General features: G+C 37.8%; 1 protein-coding gene across 6 annotated transcripts in view; it reads right to left on the bottom strand.

Annotated features, from left to right (window-relative positions):
* Pias2 (protein inhibitor of activated STAT 2) overlaps positions 1-17,545 on the bottom strand; it is a 76,708-nt gene extending 59,163 nt beyond the window's left edge. For all 6 annotated transcript variants that reach the window (XM_059246587.1, XM_059246585.1, XM_059246586.1 and 3 more), the window contains exons 1-2: positions 17,438-17,545; positions 9,179-9,653 (exon numbers count right to left, since the gene is read on the bottom strand). In XM_059246587.1, the coding sequence (XP_059102570.1) occupies positions 9,179-9,650 (472 nt within the window). In that variant the 5' untranslated portion in view covers positions 9,651-9,653; positions 17,438-17,545. The remainder of the gene's footprint in view (positions 1-9,178; positions 9,654-17,437) is intronic.
* Positions 17,546-18,635: the final 1,090 nt, after the last annotated feature.

Genomic DNA, 18,635 nt, shown 5'->3' with positions numbered 1-18,635 from the left:
CAGGCATGAGCTGTGGAGACCCACATAACATCAATGTAGCACAGGTGGCAAACGCACAAGGGTCTGCAAGCTTTCTACCAAAAGGAAGCCACGATGAGGCACAGACATGCTAAGGTATAGAAAGGCAAATGGTGGGCAGCAGCCTGGAAAGCCCACCAGAGATGGCATGCCAAGAGAAAGGTGAATGGCAAGCCATGGTGTGCAGCAAAGACTTCGGACCCCAGCTGCTGAAGCAGGTCTCCCAGAGCCTAGGCCCCTGGTGACTGGAGCCTGCGAAGCCACGGGAGAGGCAGAAATCCAAGCAAGTGGCTCAGGAGAAAGCTATGGCGGAGGCCAAGGGCAGAGAAGGGGTGTCAGTGCTGGACAATCAGCTGAGACATGAGGGAGCCCAAGAAGCTAAGGAGGTGAGAACTGTGCTCCAGTGACTCTGTGGAAACTGCTGAACGCTACGGAAGATTTCTGGGACCTGGGGTGCTGAACACTGAACCAACAATGAAGCAGGAAATGGGACCCTCCCAGAGCCAGAGTTGCTGTGGGAGGACCATGATTCAGCGCATAGCAACTGAAGGAGCCTTGAGCCTGTGTGGCTGTGAGGTGATTGAAAGCTCTCTAGCCTGGTCTAGGAATGGCCCACTTCCAGGAGGCACAGACAGAACAGGACTGTAAAAACTGTAAAAGCCTGAATGAAAGTTTCAGAGAGGCTTGCTTAAAACTGAAAAACAGTTTTGGTTATGGGACTCCTCATATTTGGAGCTGTTTGTTTCAGAGTCATTATGACTCTTGAGAGCTATACAAAGACTTAAATGCAGCTGAGAAGCCACGACCTGATTTTGAGCACTCAGAGGAACTTTTAGCAATGGCACTAGAACTCTTTTTGAACTTCTGAACTTAAGAAATGAAATGGACAGCAGCGATTTCATTGCAATGGGACTTATGTATATAGACTCTATAAATGCTGATGATTTATGGAACAGTTTATGTAAAAATGGAACTGCTTAAAAATGGAATTGTTTAAATAGAACAGTTTGGGGTTTTTCTAATTAGGTTCGAGATTCATTTTTTAAAAATTACAAAGAAAAGGGAGAATTATGAGTGAATTACGGCTGAATGTAGGTTTGTAGGAATTATAATTGTGTATAGTAATGTTTATGTTAGAGTTATTATGTTAACCTATTGATACTGATGCACCATGGTTTGGTGAAGTTAAGGAAGAATTTAAGTTTGATGTGAATACATCAGTTTATCCTATGTTTTGTTAGCAAGAAATTCAAATGGTTTTATTAAGAGTTTGCTTTAAGATATAAGTTTGAAAGAATTGCAACTATGTGTAGCAATATTTATGTTAAAATTATGTTAGCCTGTTAATATTAATGATGAAGCTAAAGGAGTCTTTAAGATTGATGCAGTTGCATCAAGAGTTTTTGATTCAGAAAGGGCTTGATGGCCGGGAGGTGGTGGTGCACGCCTTTAATCCCAGCACTTGGGAGGCAGAGCCAGGTGGATCTCTGTGAGTTCGAGGCCAGCCTGGGCTACCAAGTGAGTTCCAGGAAAGGCACAAAGCTACACAGAGAAACCCTGTCTTGAAAAAAAAAAAAAAAAGAAAGGGCTTGATGCAGTTAAGACTGCTGTAGTCACTTTAGACCCATTCCAAAAAAGAAATGCCATCTTTATCATCCTCTACTCCTATACTGGGAGGTGTGACAGCTATGGAGATCGCTGTGAGGTCTTAATGGGGAGCTGGTTTTTTTGTTTTTTTTTTTAAATATATTAAGAAGGGGGGACCTATTGGAGCACATTTAGGCTTTACCTAGCAGGTCTGCATAGAGGATGATTGGACCACAGGTCCGAATACCAGGTGTCTGAGATGGTCTGCACTTGACTGCACTGGGGGGAAGTCTTTTGCTTCACCCCTTGGTATTCCTTTAAAAACCCTAGGTCAGAGACAGTTAGGGCCTGAAGGATTAGAATCTAGGCCCTCCTGAGGCTATCCTGTATTTCTATGTTTCTCTCCCCTCTATACTTCTTTTTTTGTTTTGGTTTGGTTTTGGTTTTTTGAGACAGGGTTTCTCCAAGTAGTTTTGGTTCCTCTCCTGGATCTCGCTCTGTAGACCAGGCTGGCCTCGAACTCAGAAATCCACCTCCCTCTGCCTCCTGAATGCTGGGATTAAAGGAGTGTGCCACTGCTGCCCAGCTCCCCCCGACACTTCTAACTAATATTTCCTGCTGCTCCTACTCAAGAGTACTCTGGGGAAGAGTGGGGGTGAGATGCCCCCGCAAAAAACACAGAACATTTTGGCAAGGGTGTGGAGAAATTCTCAGGCAAATCTGAGTTCATGGCAATGTAAAATAGTGCAACTGTTGTGGAAAACAGTATGTTAGTTGCTTTGAATTAAAAACAATTACCATATGATCCAATAACTCTACTTTGGATAGATATTAATAGACATATTGATAGAAGTATTATTCACAACAGCTAAAATGTGAATGATACCCAGTGTCCACAGACAGACAGACAAGTGGATAAGAAAGAAGCAGTATTATACATACCAGTTTTCAGTTTTAAGAGGAAGAACTGACATGTACTGTGCTAAGGACAAACATGGAGGACATTATAACAACTGTGAAATAAGCCAACTAGCAAAAAGCCATATTTTGTGAGCTCACTTACATGAGATACTTAGAACAGTCAAAATCAGATAAGAAGGCAGAACTGTGGCTGCCAGAAGCTGGGGCAGGAGAAAGGGGAATTATAGTTTTATGGGCTCAGAGATTCAGTTCTACAAGATGAAAGGAAACAGAGATGGAATGGTGATGAGAATCACACAAGAATACACTCTACAGACAGTAAGATTTATGTTATATACGTTTTATGACAGTAAAAATAAAGTCGAAGAGACATCAAAATATTGCTTAAAATAAAGGGGCCGTTAAAGCTCAAACACTTATAAAACTGTACAAAGGCTAACATTTACATACAATGGAATCAGTAGAAAATAAGGCCATTTATATTATCAAATGATATCAAAATATCACATTCTATTTTTGATGATTTGGTTCTGCCACACGGCAACAGATGTCATCATTATATTAATAATCAACGACTACAAAAGTCAACTGAAGAGATCAAAGAATTAAGAAAGAGGGAAATAGCTACCAATAGTCAAATTCTCAGATGTCCTTTTCTTGACTTCAGTATTCTTTACCTTCCACACTGAATCCTGTTGTCTAAAGTCCTCTTCCCTGTCATTGTTGCCCATTCTTACTGACATCACTCTGCTTAATATCTACTATTGCCATCAACTTCCCATGAGAACAAGTGTAGTGTCAGTCCTCTTTAAAATCACTTCTATCACCATTCCTCTGCTATAATGCCCCATGTCTGAATAAGACATGTCTAAATTCCGTTTGGTACAGTCCTACATCGACAACAATCTTAGCTCTTTTCCTAGCAAACCTGTATTTCTCAAGCCTTCTGAAGTCTATTCAGTTTCTTGACATTTGGTCTTACAATTATGCACTACAATTTCAACTTCTATGATTCTTGACATAAATTACAATAATCCCAAGTATATAGACTTGTCATTACAAGCTCCCTCAAGTCTCTATAAGAAAGCTTAGTTGAATTCCCCACTAATTAGGCCAATGCAAAACCTGAGCATAATTTATAATATTTAATCATAACTACACACTCAGTTGTTAATCTCTGCTCACTTTTCAGTTCCAGGGATTCACTTTAGGGCCTCACATGCGCTAGAGAAGCCCTTGAACCCTGAGCTTCCAGCCCAGGACTCTGCTACAGTTTTGCAAACCCTCTCTAACATGTCTTGCTGTATAGCCATCCTCCTACCTCAGCTTCCCAAGTTATAGGTATGTACACCTTGCTCAGTTATGTTTTTCCTTTTTCCACTTAATAACTCCTAAACTAAATAACATACTCCCTAAAGCCATCTCAATTTTCTTCTAGCTTCCCTACAATTAGACCACATGGCCACCTCCAAATTAATACTCACTTATTATCTGAGTTAATATGTTTGTTTTATTTATTCAAATAATTTAAAGCACTCATTTTAATGGATTAACATTAATGAGCACATCACTTTTATAACAGTTAGAGCATACTCAGGAGCTTACTGAGCATATCCTAATATGAAGGACTTAAACATATGAAAAGTTAAACTATTAACTCTACAATCTTTGAGATTAGCAAGAATTAAAAAAATTAATACAATATTCATGAGGAATGTAGGAAAACAATACTATCATATGCTGTTGGGGAGAATAAACTAGTAGAAAGCTTTTAAAGCTATTGTCAAACTTCACTGAATATCAAAATTTTAAATATTCATGTCATAGGTTCAATTTTTCATCTAGGCATTTATGTCTTTCATAAATATGTATAGTTATTCGGAAATATAAGTGAAGATGCTCACAGAGGACTGTAGGAATGGTGCCTGACATTTCATATACTAAAATATTCTAAGTGAGCAAAAACTGAAAATGTACATTAGACTACTGGTATACACCAAGGTAATAGACCAATTATAATCTAAAGACATGTAATACACTTCCGAAAACACTGAGAGGGACTGTCCTGGTGAGAATCTCTAGAAGGCAGGAATGACAACACAGTGCCCCTGCAACTACAAGTCTTTTCAAATAGAGAATAGGAAAAAAAAAAAAAAAAGGACACAATATATAAAGAGATAGACAATTTTGAGATGCCTCTGGCTGAACCAGAAATGAGATCCTAAGGGACCTTCCCTTGCTGTTGTGTTTCTGATGTTTATAATCTGAGACAATCAGGTAAAAAAATTGAGGAAAATAAAGAAGCATTTATAAAAAACACTGACAAGTATGAATACTGAAAAACTTATGAACAGTTTATACTGGTTGGGGGCATAACTATAAAACAGGTTATAGGAATTTCTAGCATTGTACTCTGTTTATAAGCAAAATATAGACTTTCTTAACTATTCTCCAAATTAAATATCTCCAGCTGAGCACAGTGGCATACCCTTTTAGCCCAAGCACTGAGAGGCAGCAGTAGGTAGAATTCTGTGAATTCAAGGCCAGACTGGCCTACATAGTGAGTTCTAGAACACCCACGGGCTACACTGAGAGACCTTGTTTCCAAAAAAAAAAAAAAAATTCTAGTACAATTCCACCAAGCTAAACAAAACTTACTTGGAATGCCCAATATAAAAGTTTATTTTATTAAATTTATTTAAAAAAATATTTTTCTAGCTGGGCGGTGGTGGCGCATGCCTTTAATCCCAGCACTCGGGAGGCAGAGGCAGGTGGATCTTTGTGAGTTCAAGGCCAGCCTGGTCTACAGAGCGAGATCCAGTTAAGGAGCAAAGCTACACAGAGAAACTCTGTCTCAAAAAAAAAAAAAAATTATATATATATATATGTGTATATATATACATATATATATATATATATATATATATATATATTTCAGCCTTGCTGAAATTAGTAAAAAAAAAAAAGAAGCTACAAATACAGTTAAAGAAAGAATATTCCTATTTCTGAACAAAGCAGTAAGGAAAGATGGTATCCAGAATTCACCTCCTAAACTGTTAATGAGTAAAGACACATTGCTGGTTTTCTCTTGGCCCCACCCTAAAGGTTTCTAAAACCCATTCTACTGTAACCGAGATCTAATAGACTCTTACACCTTATCTTCTCTTCTATGCCATGTTCCTTAGGGGTCCTCACATCACATATGGTTATCTAAATGTGCTAACTAGGTATCCCTCACAATAATAAATTCCTGAATACATTAAAAAAAAAAGTTTTCCAAATTTTAGAGGTTTCAAACCATGACTGGCTGGTCCAATTGCATTGAGCCTGTGGTGTCACATCATAGTCCTAACACATACTAGACATTTCAGTCAAGGATGGAGAGAGGAAACAAAGGAGAGAGATAAGAAGAGAAGAAAGGAGGAGGAAGTCCAAGAGTAGACTGGGAATCCAACAACGCTTTAAATTGCATGCCCAATAACCTAATAAACCGATATCTCACACTTAAGTGTTTTAAAGTTCCACTTTAAAACATACCCAAGTGGTATACCAACCCTTTAAAAACACCTAAACAGAATTCAAGATTCAAACTACAGAACAATTCTCCAACAATTGCAGAAGGGAAAACACACACACACACACACACACACACACACACACACACACACACAAAGCATGTATATGAGCCACAATGCTGTGCACTGGTGGTATAACCAACAACCAGGATTAAAAAAAGAAAGAGAAAATAAATTTATTTTAACCAGATAAATGAAGCTTGGGGGAAGGGGGGTAATAAAATGAGCCAGGCAAGGTGATGCACACATTAATTCTAGCACTTATGAAGAATAGGCAGGTGGATTACTGAAAATTGAAAGGCCAGCCTAGTCTACAAACCAAGTTCTAGGCCAGTCAGGGATATACAGTGAGACCTTGTCTTTGTTTTTTTGGTCTTATTAAAAAAATTTTAAAAAGAGGTAAAAATGAAAGTACATTATGAAGAAAAATAACTAGACAAGAAGCATTCTAAATGTTAGTTCCTGTTATGTTATTATTTTGGTTGACTGTGTAGCTTTGGCTGTCCTGGAACTAGTTCTATAGAGCAGGCTGGCCTGGAATTCAGAGATCCACCTGCTTCTGCCTCCAAGTGCTGGGATTAAAGGTTTGTGCCATCACTGACCAGCTTTGTCTTTGGTTTGAGAGTGGGTCTCCTGCAGCTCAGGTAGACCCAAAAATTTATAGCCAAGGATGAGTTTGATTCTTGATCCTCCTTTTACTTAACAAGTCTTGGGAGTACAGGCATGTACCACTCACTGTACTCAGCTTTCTGTTAGAGTGTTTTATGTTTATTTTTTTTCTATTATGTGTGGATGCAACAGAGCACTTGTAGAGGTCAGAAGATAACTTGCAAGGGTCAGTTCTCTCCATCCATCCTGTAGATCATGGATATAAAATTCACGTCTTTAGGTTTGGCAACAAGTGTCTTTGACCCACTGAGGCATATTGCTTTTCCTCTAATATTAATTTTCAAAATAAAAAGCAGGTTTTCATATCAAAATTTCAAAGATATGTACAGTTTTTATGGTGGTTGGACATTATTATTTATTATTACACTTACACACACACACATACACACACACACATACACACACACAATCAGAGAACAACTTGCACAAGTCAGACCTCTTCTCCCATGTGGGTTCTAGGCATCTAGGTTCAGGTTATGAGGCTCTACAGTAACACCTTTTACTTAGTGAGACATCTCATTGTCCTCAAAAGTCCGTTTTTAATAGCAGTAATAATGGCAAGAAGTTTAATGGGTTTCTTACTTTTCTTGCATAATTTAAACTGCTAAAACATAAATTAATGAAACAAAAAGTAAAAGATACCAAGTCGCCATCTCGGCCTGTCAACAATCAGACCATCCCTGTCTCATTAACCAGTCCTATCTAATAACTTCATCCTGAGTCACCAAGATAAAATGCAGCACCCACACATACACAAAATAATAAAAATGTAGTAAGAAACTGTAAAGTTTATCCAACACTCTTTCACCCTTTACAGGTTTATTTTTTAGGATTAATTCTTTTAATTATGTGTATGTGTTTGTATGGGGTATAAAGGTGTACATATCGTCTGGAGCTGTACTACAGCTGTTGTGTTCACTCTGACACGGGTGCTGGAAACTGAACTGGGTCTTCTGCAAGAGCAGTACTTCCTGTTACCCACTGAGTCATCTCTTTAGGCCCACAAGGTTTATCGTTAGGAAAGTGAAAACTACATTAAACATAAGCTAGGATTCTGTAACACTACCAAAACTTGATACAGACATAAAGCCCAAGTCAATCTGAGTCCTTAAGACATAGAAAGAATATGGAAGGTAGTTCTAGGCACAGGAATTGAGAGGGCAGAAGAATTAAACAAAAGGCACACAAATCTGAAAGGAAAAAGTTAGCCAGGTGCAGGGATACACCTGTAATCTAACCTCTTGAGAGGCTGAGGCAGTAAGACAGCATTTCAGTCTAGCCTGGGCTATACAGTAAGACTCCAAAAGGCAAAAGAAAAACAGATGAAGATTAAGTTCTATATTGGCTTTTTACACTCCTCCCTATCCCTCTGCCACACATACACAACTCTTTAAAAATTAGAAGGAAAAAAAAGGCAAATGATATATTTTTACATTAAACTTCAGTTGTGGATACCACAATTTTTTACTTGTACATTTAAATGTTTAGCAGTAATACCTCAATTTTGTAGTTTGTTTGTTCAGTTTTATTGTCTCATTTTGCTTTTAAGACAGGATCTTGTAATCTAACCCTGGTTGGCCCAGTACTATGTAGCCCAGGCTAGCCCCATTCTCAGAAACCTCCTTGCTTCAGTTTCTGAAGTACTGGGACTATAGGCATAAGCTACCATGCCTGACTTGTTTTAACATTTACGTGTGCACCCACATTCACATGTGCCAATGAGGGCAAGGGCACATAAGTCAGAGCACAATCTCAGGTGTAAGTCGTGTGTGTGTGTGTGTGTGTGTGTGTGTGTGTGTGTGTGTGCCTCTGAGATTTTCCGTCTCCACTTCCCACCTCCCTGTAGGAAGGAACACTGAGATTACAAGTCTGGGTCTACATGGGTTCTAGGTATTCAAACGCAGGCCCTCAAGCTTGCTGCTTTTACACATTTAAGCATCTCCCTAGCCCCTTGATTTTTTTTTTTTTTAAGGGGGGTAGGATTTGCTTTTGCTTTTGAGATAAGGACCATGTAATCCAGACTGGCCTCAAACTTACTAGGTAGCCCAGGCCGGAGCCCAAAGATCTCTCAGATTACTGCACATCACCATGCCTGGCTATCCATTCTTATGAATATTTTTGGCATTTATTATCTGTGGGAGCATGCATGCTATGATACACGTATGCAGGATCAGAGAACTTGTTCCAGGTATAAGTCCTCTCCTCTCACCCTGTGGGGCTTCGTAACTGAGTTCAGACTGTCAGACTTGGCAGTAAGTGTGTTTACCCTAAGATCCATCTTGCCTACCATGGCTATCACTTTTAAGGTATTAACAGCAAATCACTAATAAATAGTTGTAGACTGTTTTATTCTCTTCTAAAAAAACCATTTTTTTTTAATTAAAAAGTAATTTTTCTTTAATACTTACCTAAACTTGTAGGCTTGATGAGAACATCAAGGACATCATAAAAGGGCAGATTTTTTAACTGCACATCAGGGTGGACAGGAGGAATGGGAGGAGATGGCTGCTGCATCTCAAAGGTGGGCTTAGTGTCCTGAAGCAGCACAGAACCAACAGGAGATGATGGCGAATGAGGAGTAATTGAAGTAGAAGGCAACGAGTGGATTCCAGCCACAGCCAAGTCAGGTTCTACTGGTGAGGAACTACCATCCAAACTGAAAACCGATGATTTGATTGTGGATAAATCAGAAAGTCCTTCAAGTGTCCGTGGATACCGGCGTCTATATAATTCTCGAATTTTAATCTGAACCGCAGGGCTGCAGCCACTCTTCAATAAATGCAACGCCCTCATCAGGAGGTCATGCTTGCGTCCACTTTTATTCCGTCCAGCAAAGCCAAGTAACACTTGTAATTCAGAAACCCTAAAACTAGAAACCATATTCTAAAAGGGGAAGAAAAAAAAAAAGACAAGTCATCATCAAACATATAAAAAAAGCACTACCTGAATTACATTGTAAAATCAGATTTTTTTTTCCTGATAGCTATCAATATTTACATATTCCACATCACTTAGAACATTAATATTCAAAAAGCTATCTTCTCTTGAAACTTACATTTGAGTTATATTGTTAAATCAAATTTTGCTTTTCTCTTCATTTTGGAAACCTAGTCTTGGTTCTTTTTAACCATAATCTTATTGTCAGATTATGCTAATATAAATCCCTATTTGCTTCTTCACTATGAACTCTTTAGCCAATGAAAATGTTTTTTAAAACTAAGACCTCCTAATATAAAATACAGTATTTGTTACAAAACTGTCACTACTTAAGCAAACAACAAGTTGGATTTTTATGTCACCTGTGTAACTTCTAGTGCTGCTTAGTAAATCTACAAAATCCAGTTGTAACTGGTATCCAAAGCCAATGTATCTTTAACCCATACTTAAACATTAAGGAACAGACAAAATAATTTTTTACAGATACTTTAAAATATTAAGACCAAGCCGGACAGTGGTGGCGCATGCCTTTAATCCCAGCACTCAGGAGGCAGAACCAGGCGGATCTCTGTGAGTTCGAGGCCAGCCTGGTCTACGTAGCGAGATCCAGGATAGGCACCAAAACTATACAGAGAAATCCTGTCTCAAAAAACAAAAAAAGAAAAGAAAAAGAAAAAAGAAAGAAAATTTTAAAGCTGTGGTGTGTATGAAGGCAAGCTAAATGCTTAGAAAATAGGAAATAAGTAGAGAATAGAAAAGTATTCTAGTTACATGTAATCACCAATACACTGTTTTCTTGAAACTGCTTTTCAACTCTTAACTAGGGATGAGACAGAAATAACAAAAAGTCCAAATTTAGGTAAATTCTAGTTAATTAGAAATTGATACAAATTTTGCTGACTTCCCTCATCTGCTGTGATGTACAATAGGATCTGGGAGGCTACTTTCCTAATTGCCAGGGAAACTGAAAAATTGTATTATTAAATGCTATCTATTTTAGTTATAATTGCATAAAATAACCGACATCTGTATTTATAGGAATAATGAAAATAAGTTAACAAAATCAACATCTCAAAAAAAAAAAAAAAAAAAGATACTAACATCCTAAGATAGATCAGTCTGCATGGCAAATCATAAAGACCTCTGAATTCCTAACCACTACCTGTTTCCGAGGTCATGGAAAAGCTCCATTGCTGTGGGATGGTCTGTATATCAAGTGTGTTGCTGATTGGTCAATAAATAAATCACTGATTGGCCAGTGGCCAGGCAGGAAGTATAGGCGGGACAAGGAGAAGAATAAAACTGGGAAGTGGAAGGCTGAGAGAGAGACACTGCCAGCCGCCACCAGGACAAGCAGCATGTGAAGATGCCAGTAAGCCACGAGCCACGTGGCAAGGTATAGATAGATTTATGGAAATGGATTAATTTAAGCTGTAAGAACAGTTAGCAAGAAGCCTGCCATGGCCATACAGTTTGTAACCAATATAAGTCTCTGTGTTTACTTGGTTGGGTCTGAGCGGCTGTGAGACTGGCAGGTGACAAAGATTTGTCCTGACTGTGGGCCAGGCAGGAAAACTCTAGCTACACTCCATTCCTTATAAAATCAAATATTCTCTATAATTAAGTCTACTTTTACTTGAGGAACTTAAAGTAGATATCTTGCTTGCAGTAAAATATTTTAACTCACCTCAGGACAACAGAAAACACAATTAAATGTCATCCATTAAAAGAAGCAATAAAGAACATACTACAGGGGCTAGAGATTGCTCAGTGGTTATGAGCACTTTCTGCTCTTGCAGAAAACCCAGGTTAGGTTCCCAACACCCACAGGGCAGCTCACAAAGACTTCTAACTCCAGTTCCAGAGAATCTGACAACCTCTTCTGGCCTTCATAGGCACCTCAAGCACGTGGTACATACACATATATTCCAAGAAAGCATTCATACACATAAAGTAAAAATAAACCCTTAAAAAACAACATACTAGATTTCAAAATCTATAAAACCACCCAGATATCTCTCTAAATGCTTATCTATAATTATAGAAAGTAGTTCAAGAAACAAATAGTATCAAAATCAACCCAAAAAGGAAAGAATTTAAAAGATAAAGCAAAAAAAAAAATTAACTAGACGATGACAAAATGAAAAGTCAAGCCCCAAAACGGAAAAGTAAACAAATGCACGGTATTATTAATAATAAAAGGGCCAGGCATGGTGGCACTTGCCTTTAAATCCCAGCACTCCAGATGCTGAGGATTTCTTTGAGTTCAAGGTCTACTTAGCTAGTTCTAGGACATATCTCAAAAAAAAAAAAAAAGTAATAATAAAAGAAATTGGGCATGGTGGTACATACTTGCTGTCCCTGCAATCTAGAGAATGAGGCAAAAGGACAAATTTGAAAGCAGTATGGGCTATTAAAGCTACGAAAAAAAGTACATGCAACAAGACCTTTTCAAGTACTCATGCCTGATACTCCAACACTGAGAAAGCTGAAGCAAGAATAACATCTCGAGTTCCAATGCAACAGTATGGGCTACAGAGTAAGTCCTTTGTATGTAAATATATACACACAGCACAGCACAGCATGGAGGCAAGCTGGGGATAGAGCAGTTGCTTGCATACATGTAGTCTGAAGGAGGGAGGGAAGAGATAAAAGTGCTTTACTAGAAAAACATTAAGTTATGTCATTTGATTCGGTAAGTAGCAGTAATATTTTGTCTCCCACCTCCACCTAAAAACACTACACAGACAAGGCAGTTTAGTGAGCAAATCCTACCAAACTTCCAAGAAAAAGAAGGAATCCTATTTCCTGGCTGGATTGTTCAAGAGAATGTAAAGTTAATATTAAGCATTTTAACACACACAGTAATCGCCTCATTCTTACAGAGGAATTGATGTATATCAGAGAGAATCTAATTTAAAACAACATGGAAAAATGCTAAACTACGTAAATTATTGATATTCAAAACTTCAGCAAGTAGGGTTTTGTGTGACACAACTTTTTCTGTCTTTGTTGAGAGACACAACACAGGAATCTACCTACTCACCCCAGATAGGGATCCATGACAGAACAAAGTACAGATACCACCAAAGTCCAAGTTGGTGAACCAGTAAGTCTTATTGGTTACCTACAGAAGTATGGGTTAGGGGTTGCTTCAGGAGCAGAAATGATTCCCAAACAGCTGTATCACCAAGGCCCATTCCGGCATGCACCCACAAAAGCTGGGAAACAAACGGGCGGTGGTGGTGCACGCCTTTAATCCCAGCAGTTGGGAGGCAGAGGTAGGCGGATCTCTGTGAGGTCGAGGCTAGCCTGGTCTACAAATCAAGTTCCAGGACAGCTAGGACTGTTACACAGAGAAACCTGTCTCAAAAAAAAAAAAAAAAAAAGGGCTGGGAAACCTAGAGCACACTGAACATTAAATATATAATAAAATTTGCTCATAATGACACTTAGAAAATTCACTGACTTCCTGAAGTTTATGAAAAGCAAACCTTTTTTTGTAAAAAAGATTTACTGGTTTAAGAAGGAAAGACACATGACTTAGTTAAATGACAGAAAAGCATCTGATAAAATTTTATTTATTCATAATTTAAAAAACCTCTTAATTAGGTATAAAAACCTTGTCAACATGATAAATGACATCAGAAATCAATAGCAAATATCCTATTAAAGATGAAACACTGAATCATAAATCTAAGGCCCATAAAATGTATACTATTGTCATTAAACATTATTCCAAAGATTTTAGATAACATAACAAAGCAATAAAAAGTCTTTGAAGTAGGAACTGGAAAGTAGCTCAGTTGGGAGAACACTTGCTTGGCATGTCAGATGCCCAAGGTGCCATCCCCACCACTGCGTTACATGGTGGCACACCTGTAACCTTCGCACTCAGGAAAACAGAACTACGAGATTCAAGTTCACACCAGTCTGGGTTACAAAGCACGATCCTGCCTCAAAACTAAACAAAAACAGAAACATTTTCAAATGACTAAGGAAAATTAAATTGGGGAGAGGGACCCCAGTTATTTATTTAACACAAACTCAAAACACAAAAGAATAAATTCCAAACCTTTTTCAAACACAAAAACACAACTGAGAGTGGGGAGTGGTAGTCCATGCTTTTATTCCTAGCACAGAAGGCATAGACAGGTGCTCTGAGTTCAAGACAAGCCTTGCCTACATGGAGAGTTCCAGGCAATATAGGGCTAAAAAGTAATACGTTATCTCAAAAAACAAAAACAAACACACCAAAGACATGGAATGCAACAGAAACACTAAATAAATTAAGGGCTAAAAAACATGTTATCCGATTAAAAACAAAATTCAGTATTGAAGGTAAGTAAGTTACAATCAGGAGGAAATTCTAAATTTCAAATGAATGACTAATGAACAACTGGAAATTTTACTAGATCCAAATTGGAATAAAGAATTAAATAAAATAAATATTTGTAAGTAGTGATAGATGAAGTGAATAAAAAGGAAACAACAAAGAGAGATTTGTAAATTTAAATGGAGAATGACTCATGGAAAAGTTAAGCATAAATAAGGAGAACATGGATACATACATAAGGAACATTCCAAAGTATGACAACTATAAAACACACCAGGAAAAACACAGTTTCAACACATCAGAGAGGTTTATCACCACTGTTGAGCTAAAATAGCTAGAAGAATGCATATTACGACCGTCAGATGTTTCGGCTGCTGACACAGCTCACTGGTAAGTAAGTGTGTTTGCATAGCAAGCACAAGGTCCTAGGTTTGATCATGATCATAACAAAGAACAGAATAATAAGCAAAGAAAATAACAAACCTGAGAAGGGAAGGATATTTATCCTAAATAAATATTTACTGTAAAAAAGAAAATCAAATGTGTAAGGCCAAGTAAAGACAAATTGAAGTTAACAATAGGCATATAAATAAGGAGGGAGGTGAGCAGTTTAAAATGTTTGATAAGTTAGAAAGCAAAAGTAATTTTAGACTAAAACATTAAAATTTCAAGAGAATATGAAAAGGCAAAAATGTATGTAACATCAAAACAGGTAAAGTGAGAAAAAAATAAAATCAACCCTACAACAATTAAGCATAGACAGAAAAAATATAAAGCACAGAATAGCATAAAAGGAAAAAGATAAAATAAAATGAAAAAGTTAAAAATAAAAATATTAATAAACCCTAAACAAAAAAATTAACTGCATTAAAAAGATTAGGAAAATCACTAGAGAAACTGTATTAAAAGATAATTCAGAAGTGGAGAGAACTCTATGCCCATAAATATGGCAATTTAGAGAAAATGGACACTTCTTAAAAAACAATCAAAACTCACTATAGAACAAATAATTTAAATATCCTTGTAGCCTTGCTGGCCTGGAACTCACAGAGATCCTCTCTCTCCCCAATTCTGAGATTAAAGTGACACATCACCACACCCAGTTTTTAATTCACAACTCAAAAAATGCCCCAAAGAGAAATTATGAGCCTATGGAAAACATCTGCTGCTCTTCCAAAGGACTAAAGTTTAGCTCCTAGCACCCACTGAGTGACTCACAACCACTCACAACTCCAACTCTAGATTCACAGCCCTCTTCTGGTCTCCTCAGATACTGCACGCACACAATGTATACACTCTGTCACGCGCACACACACATATATACATACACACAAAAATATTTTTTAGAAAAGAGAACTGGTCTCCACTGTTGTAAACTCTTCTCTGAGAGGCTTGTATTTTTCTCTGCCAGAGCAGCTTGTTTGTGGACTGTTGTTCCATCAAAAATTAAGTAAGAAATATAGTGCTTGGGCCTAACAGTTGTACTTTCCTTCCCCCAAATAGAAGCAGCAACACCCTTGGCAATGCCAAGACAACAAAGAAATTGAAGCCTCAATTTTAAAAAAATTCTAAAAAAAAAAACCCTACAAACCAATATCCCTCAGAAATATAAACAAAATCTTTAACATTTAACATTTAGAATAATACTAACTAAAATACAGCAATATCTAGAAATAATTGTGTACCACACCAAGTGAGATTATGCTAGGGAGGCAAGGCTAGGTTCAAGAAATTAACATAGTATAGCATTTTAACAGCTAAAAAGAAGTCATATGAACATCATCAACACAAAGAATTATTGACAAATTCATGATTTTAAAAAGAAAAGTTCTGAAGTAGGTGTGTGGTGCATGCTTGTGATCACGATACTGGAGGCTGAAGCTGGGTCAGGGAGACTGTTACTAATTCAAGGCCAACATGGAACACATAGTCTGTATCAGGCCGGCCAAGGGCATACAGCAAAACTCATCTTAACAATAGGAATAGAAGGAAAATCCTTATTTGGCAAATAGTATCTACAAATGGTGGGGCCCTCAGATTTTACTTAATGGTAAAGTGAATGCTTTCCCCAAATATTAGAAATAAGGCAAGGATAATAGTTTGAACAAGAACTCCTGTAGGTTCCTATGTCTGAATGCTTAGTCGAACACACTTAGGTGTGCTGTTGGAAGTGTATCACTGGGGGTGAACTTTTGAGGTTTCAAAAGCCCAGGCCAGCCCCACCCCTCTGCCTGCTGCCTGTGGATCAAGATATAAAGCTCTCAGCTACTTTTCTAGCATCATGCCTGCCTGCCTGCCTGCTTCCCACCATGATAATCATTGACTCACCCTCTTTGTAACCTGCCGTGGTCATGGTGTCTCCTCACAGTAACAGAACAGTAACGAAGGGGGGGGGGGCAACTAGAAGAGCTGTCCTAATTTTTTTTTTAAAGAACAAAGGACAGGAGATGTAGCTCAGTAGTAGAGTGATTGCATAGCACATACAAGGAATCCAATCAATCCTCAGTGCCAAATCACAAACAAATGGTGAGGAAATCTATCTATCCTAGCTTTACAACATAGCTTCAATAATCAAGATTCAAGATTGTGCTGTGTTAGGTGAAGAATGGGCAGGTAGCTCAATGGAACAGAAGAGAAACACCAAAACAGAAACAGATTTACACAAATATGCCCAAATTATTTTTGACAAAAGTGTAAAAAAAACTTAATAAATGTTGTTATAGCAACTTGAAATCCATAGCTTCAAATAGATCACATCTGTATTTGTATTAAAACCAGATGACTTGTTCTTTTTTTTTTTTTTGGTTTTTCTTTTTGGCTTTTCGAGACAGGGTTTCTCTGTGTAGCTTTGCTTTGCGCCTTTCCTGGGACTCAATTGGTAGCCCAGGCTGGCCTCGAACTCACAGAGATCCACCTGCCTCTGCCTCCCAAGTGCTGGGATTAAAGGCGTGCGCCACCACCGCCCGGCGACTTGTTCTTTTAAGGGGGGCAGGGAAGGAATCTTCAAGATCTAGGTCTAGAAAGAGTTCCTAAATATGACAGTAAAAAGAAAGACACATAAAAAGAAAAATGACATATTAGACTTTACCAAAATTAAAAATCATGTTTTGCAAAAGACCTCTTTATAACAATAAAAAGGCAGTTATCAAGCTTGGATAAAATATATGCAAACTACATACTAATAAGGGACTAGAATCTAGAATATACTTAGAACTGTTATCATTCAACAGGGAAAAAAGGGGAGGAAACAATCCAATTAGAAAAGGGTCAAAAGACATGCAGAGACATTTCAATAATGAGAACATATAGGCAAACAGGCATATGTAAATTAACATAATTAGCCACCAGGGAAATGCAAATTAAAACCTCACTAACATATCACTTAGATACCTACCAGAATGGCTAAAATGAAAAACAGTGTTAACACCAAATGCTGTCAAGGAGGATCAGTCCATACATTGTTGGTAGGGAAGTAAAATGGTACAGCAAATCTGGAAAACAGTTTAGCAAGTTCTTTAAAAAAAAAAAAAAGAAAGAAAGAAAGAAAGAAAGAAAAGAAAAACACTACACATACAATAACTATAAGACCCATCAATTACACTCCTGGGAAGAGAAATGAAAATTTATGCATGCACACAAATGAACTATGAATAAATCTTTATAAAACTTTTACTCATAACCATTAACGTAGATGTCCTTTAACAGATGACTAAAAAGTTCTAATAAATACATACCCACAACTACTCCTTACTCAACAATAAAAAAGAATGACTCATTTTTTTATATTATGGACCAGATAATCTCCAGAGAATGAATTATGAAAGAGCAACACTGAGTCTGGGGAGATATGGCTCCACAGAAAAGCTGCCATACATGCTTGAGGACTAGCAAAATGTGCAGACTCAAAAGGTGGAGACTGAATCCTCAGAGCAGGCTGTCTAGCATATTGCCAAACAGTGGGTTTCACTGAGATCCTGCCTCAATGAATAAGGTTGAAAAGAACTGAGAATGATTCCTGACATCAATCTTAGGCTTCCACATACATACAAATGCATGTACAACACACATACACAAAGAAAAAAGGTGGAGAAAGAAGAGACAGAACCCAGTAAGCAACATAATGCATAATTTATATAACATTCTTTTTATATTTTTTTAAGACTGGTGGTGGTAAGCAGACTGACATGGGTTTGGGAACCAAATCTAGGTCCTTGATTAAGAGCAGCAAGCACTCTTAATCATCTCTCCAGCCCGTGTGTAATATTAAAAATAAAAGTAAACCCAGAAATAAAGAATTGATTAGTAGGTCTCAGAGATTAAGGTTCAGGAGTTAGTGGGTAGGAGAGAACTAGGTGTGACTTTAACACGACAGGTAAGGTATCTTTGTTTTTTTGGAGTTGTTAGTGTTTTTGGTTTTTCCAGACAGGGTTTCTCTGTGTAACACCTCTGGCTGTGCTGGAACTCATTTTGTAACACAAGTGACAGCTCATACTGGCAAGGATGCAGAACAAGGGGAATGTAGTGGGTATTTGTTCCACCTATGGCCTTGGGGTATCAGTCCCTAGGGTGTGGCCTCTTGGCTAGCTTAAGAT

The sequence above is a fragment of the Peromyscus eremicus genome, chromosome 19 (genome assembly GCF_949786415.1).
Source record: "Peromyscus eremicus chromosome 19, PerEre_H2_v1, whole genome shotgun sequence".
Taxonomy (NCBI): domain Eukaryota; kingdom Metazoa; phylum Chordata; class Mammalia; order Rodentia; family Cricetidae; genus Peromyscus; species Peromyscus eremicus.
The sequence above is the reverse complement of the archived record's forward strand: the minus strand, read 5'-3'. Positions and strand labels throughout refer to the sequence as shown.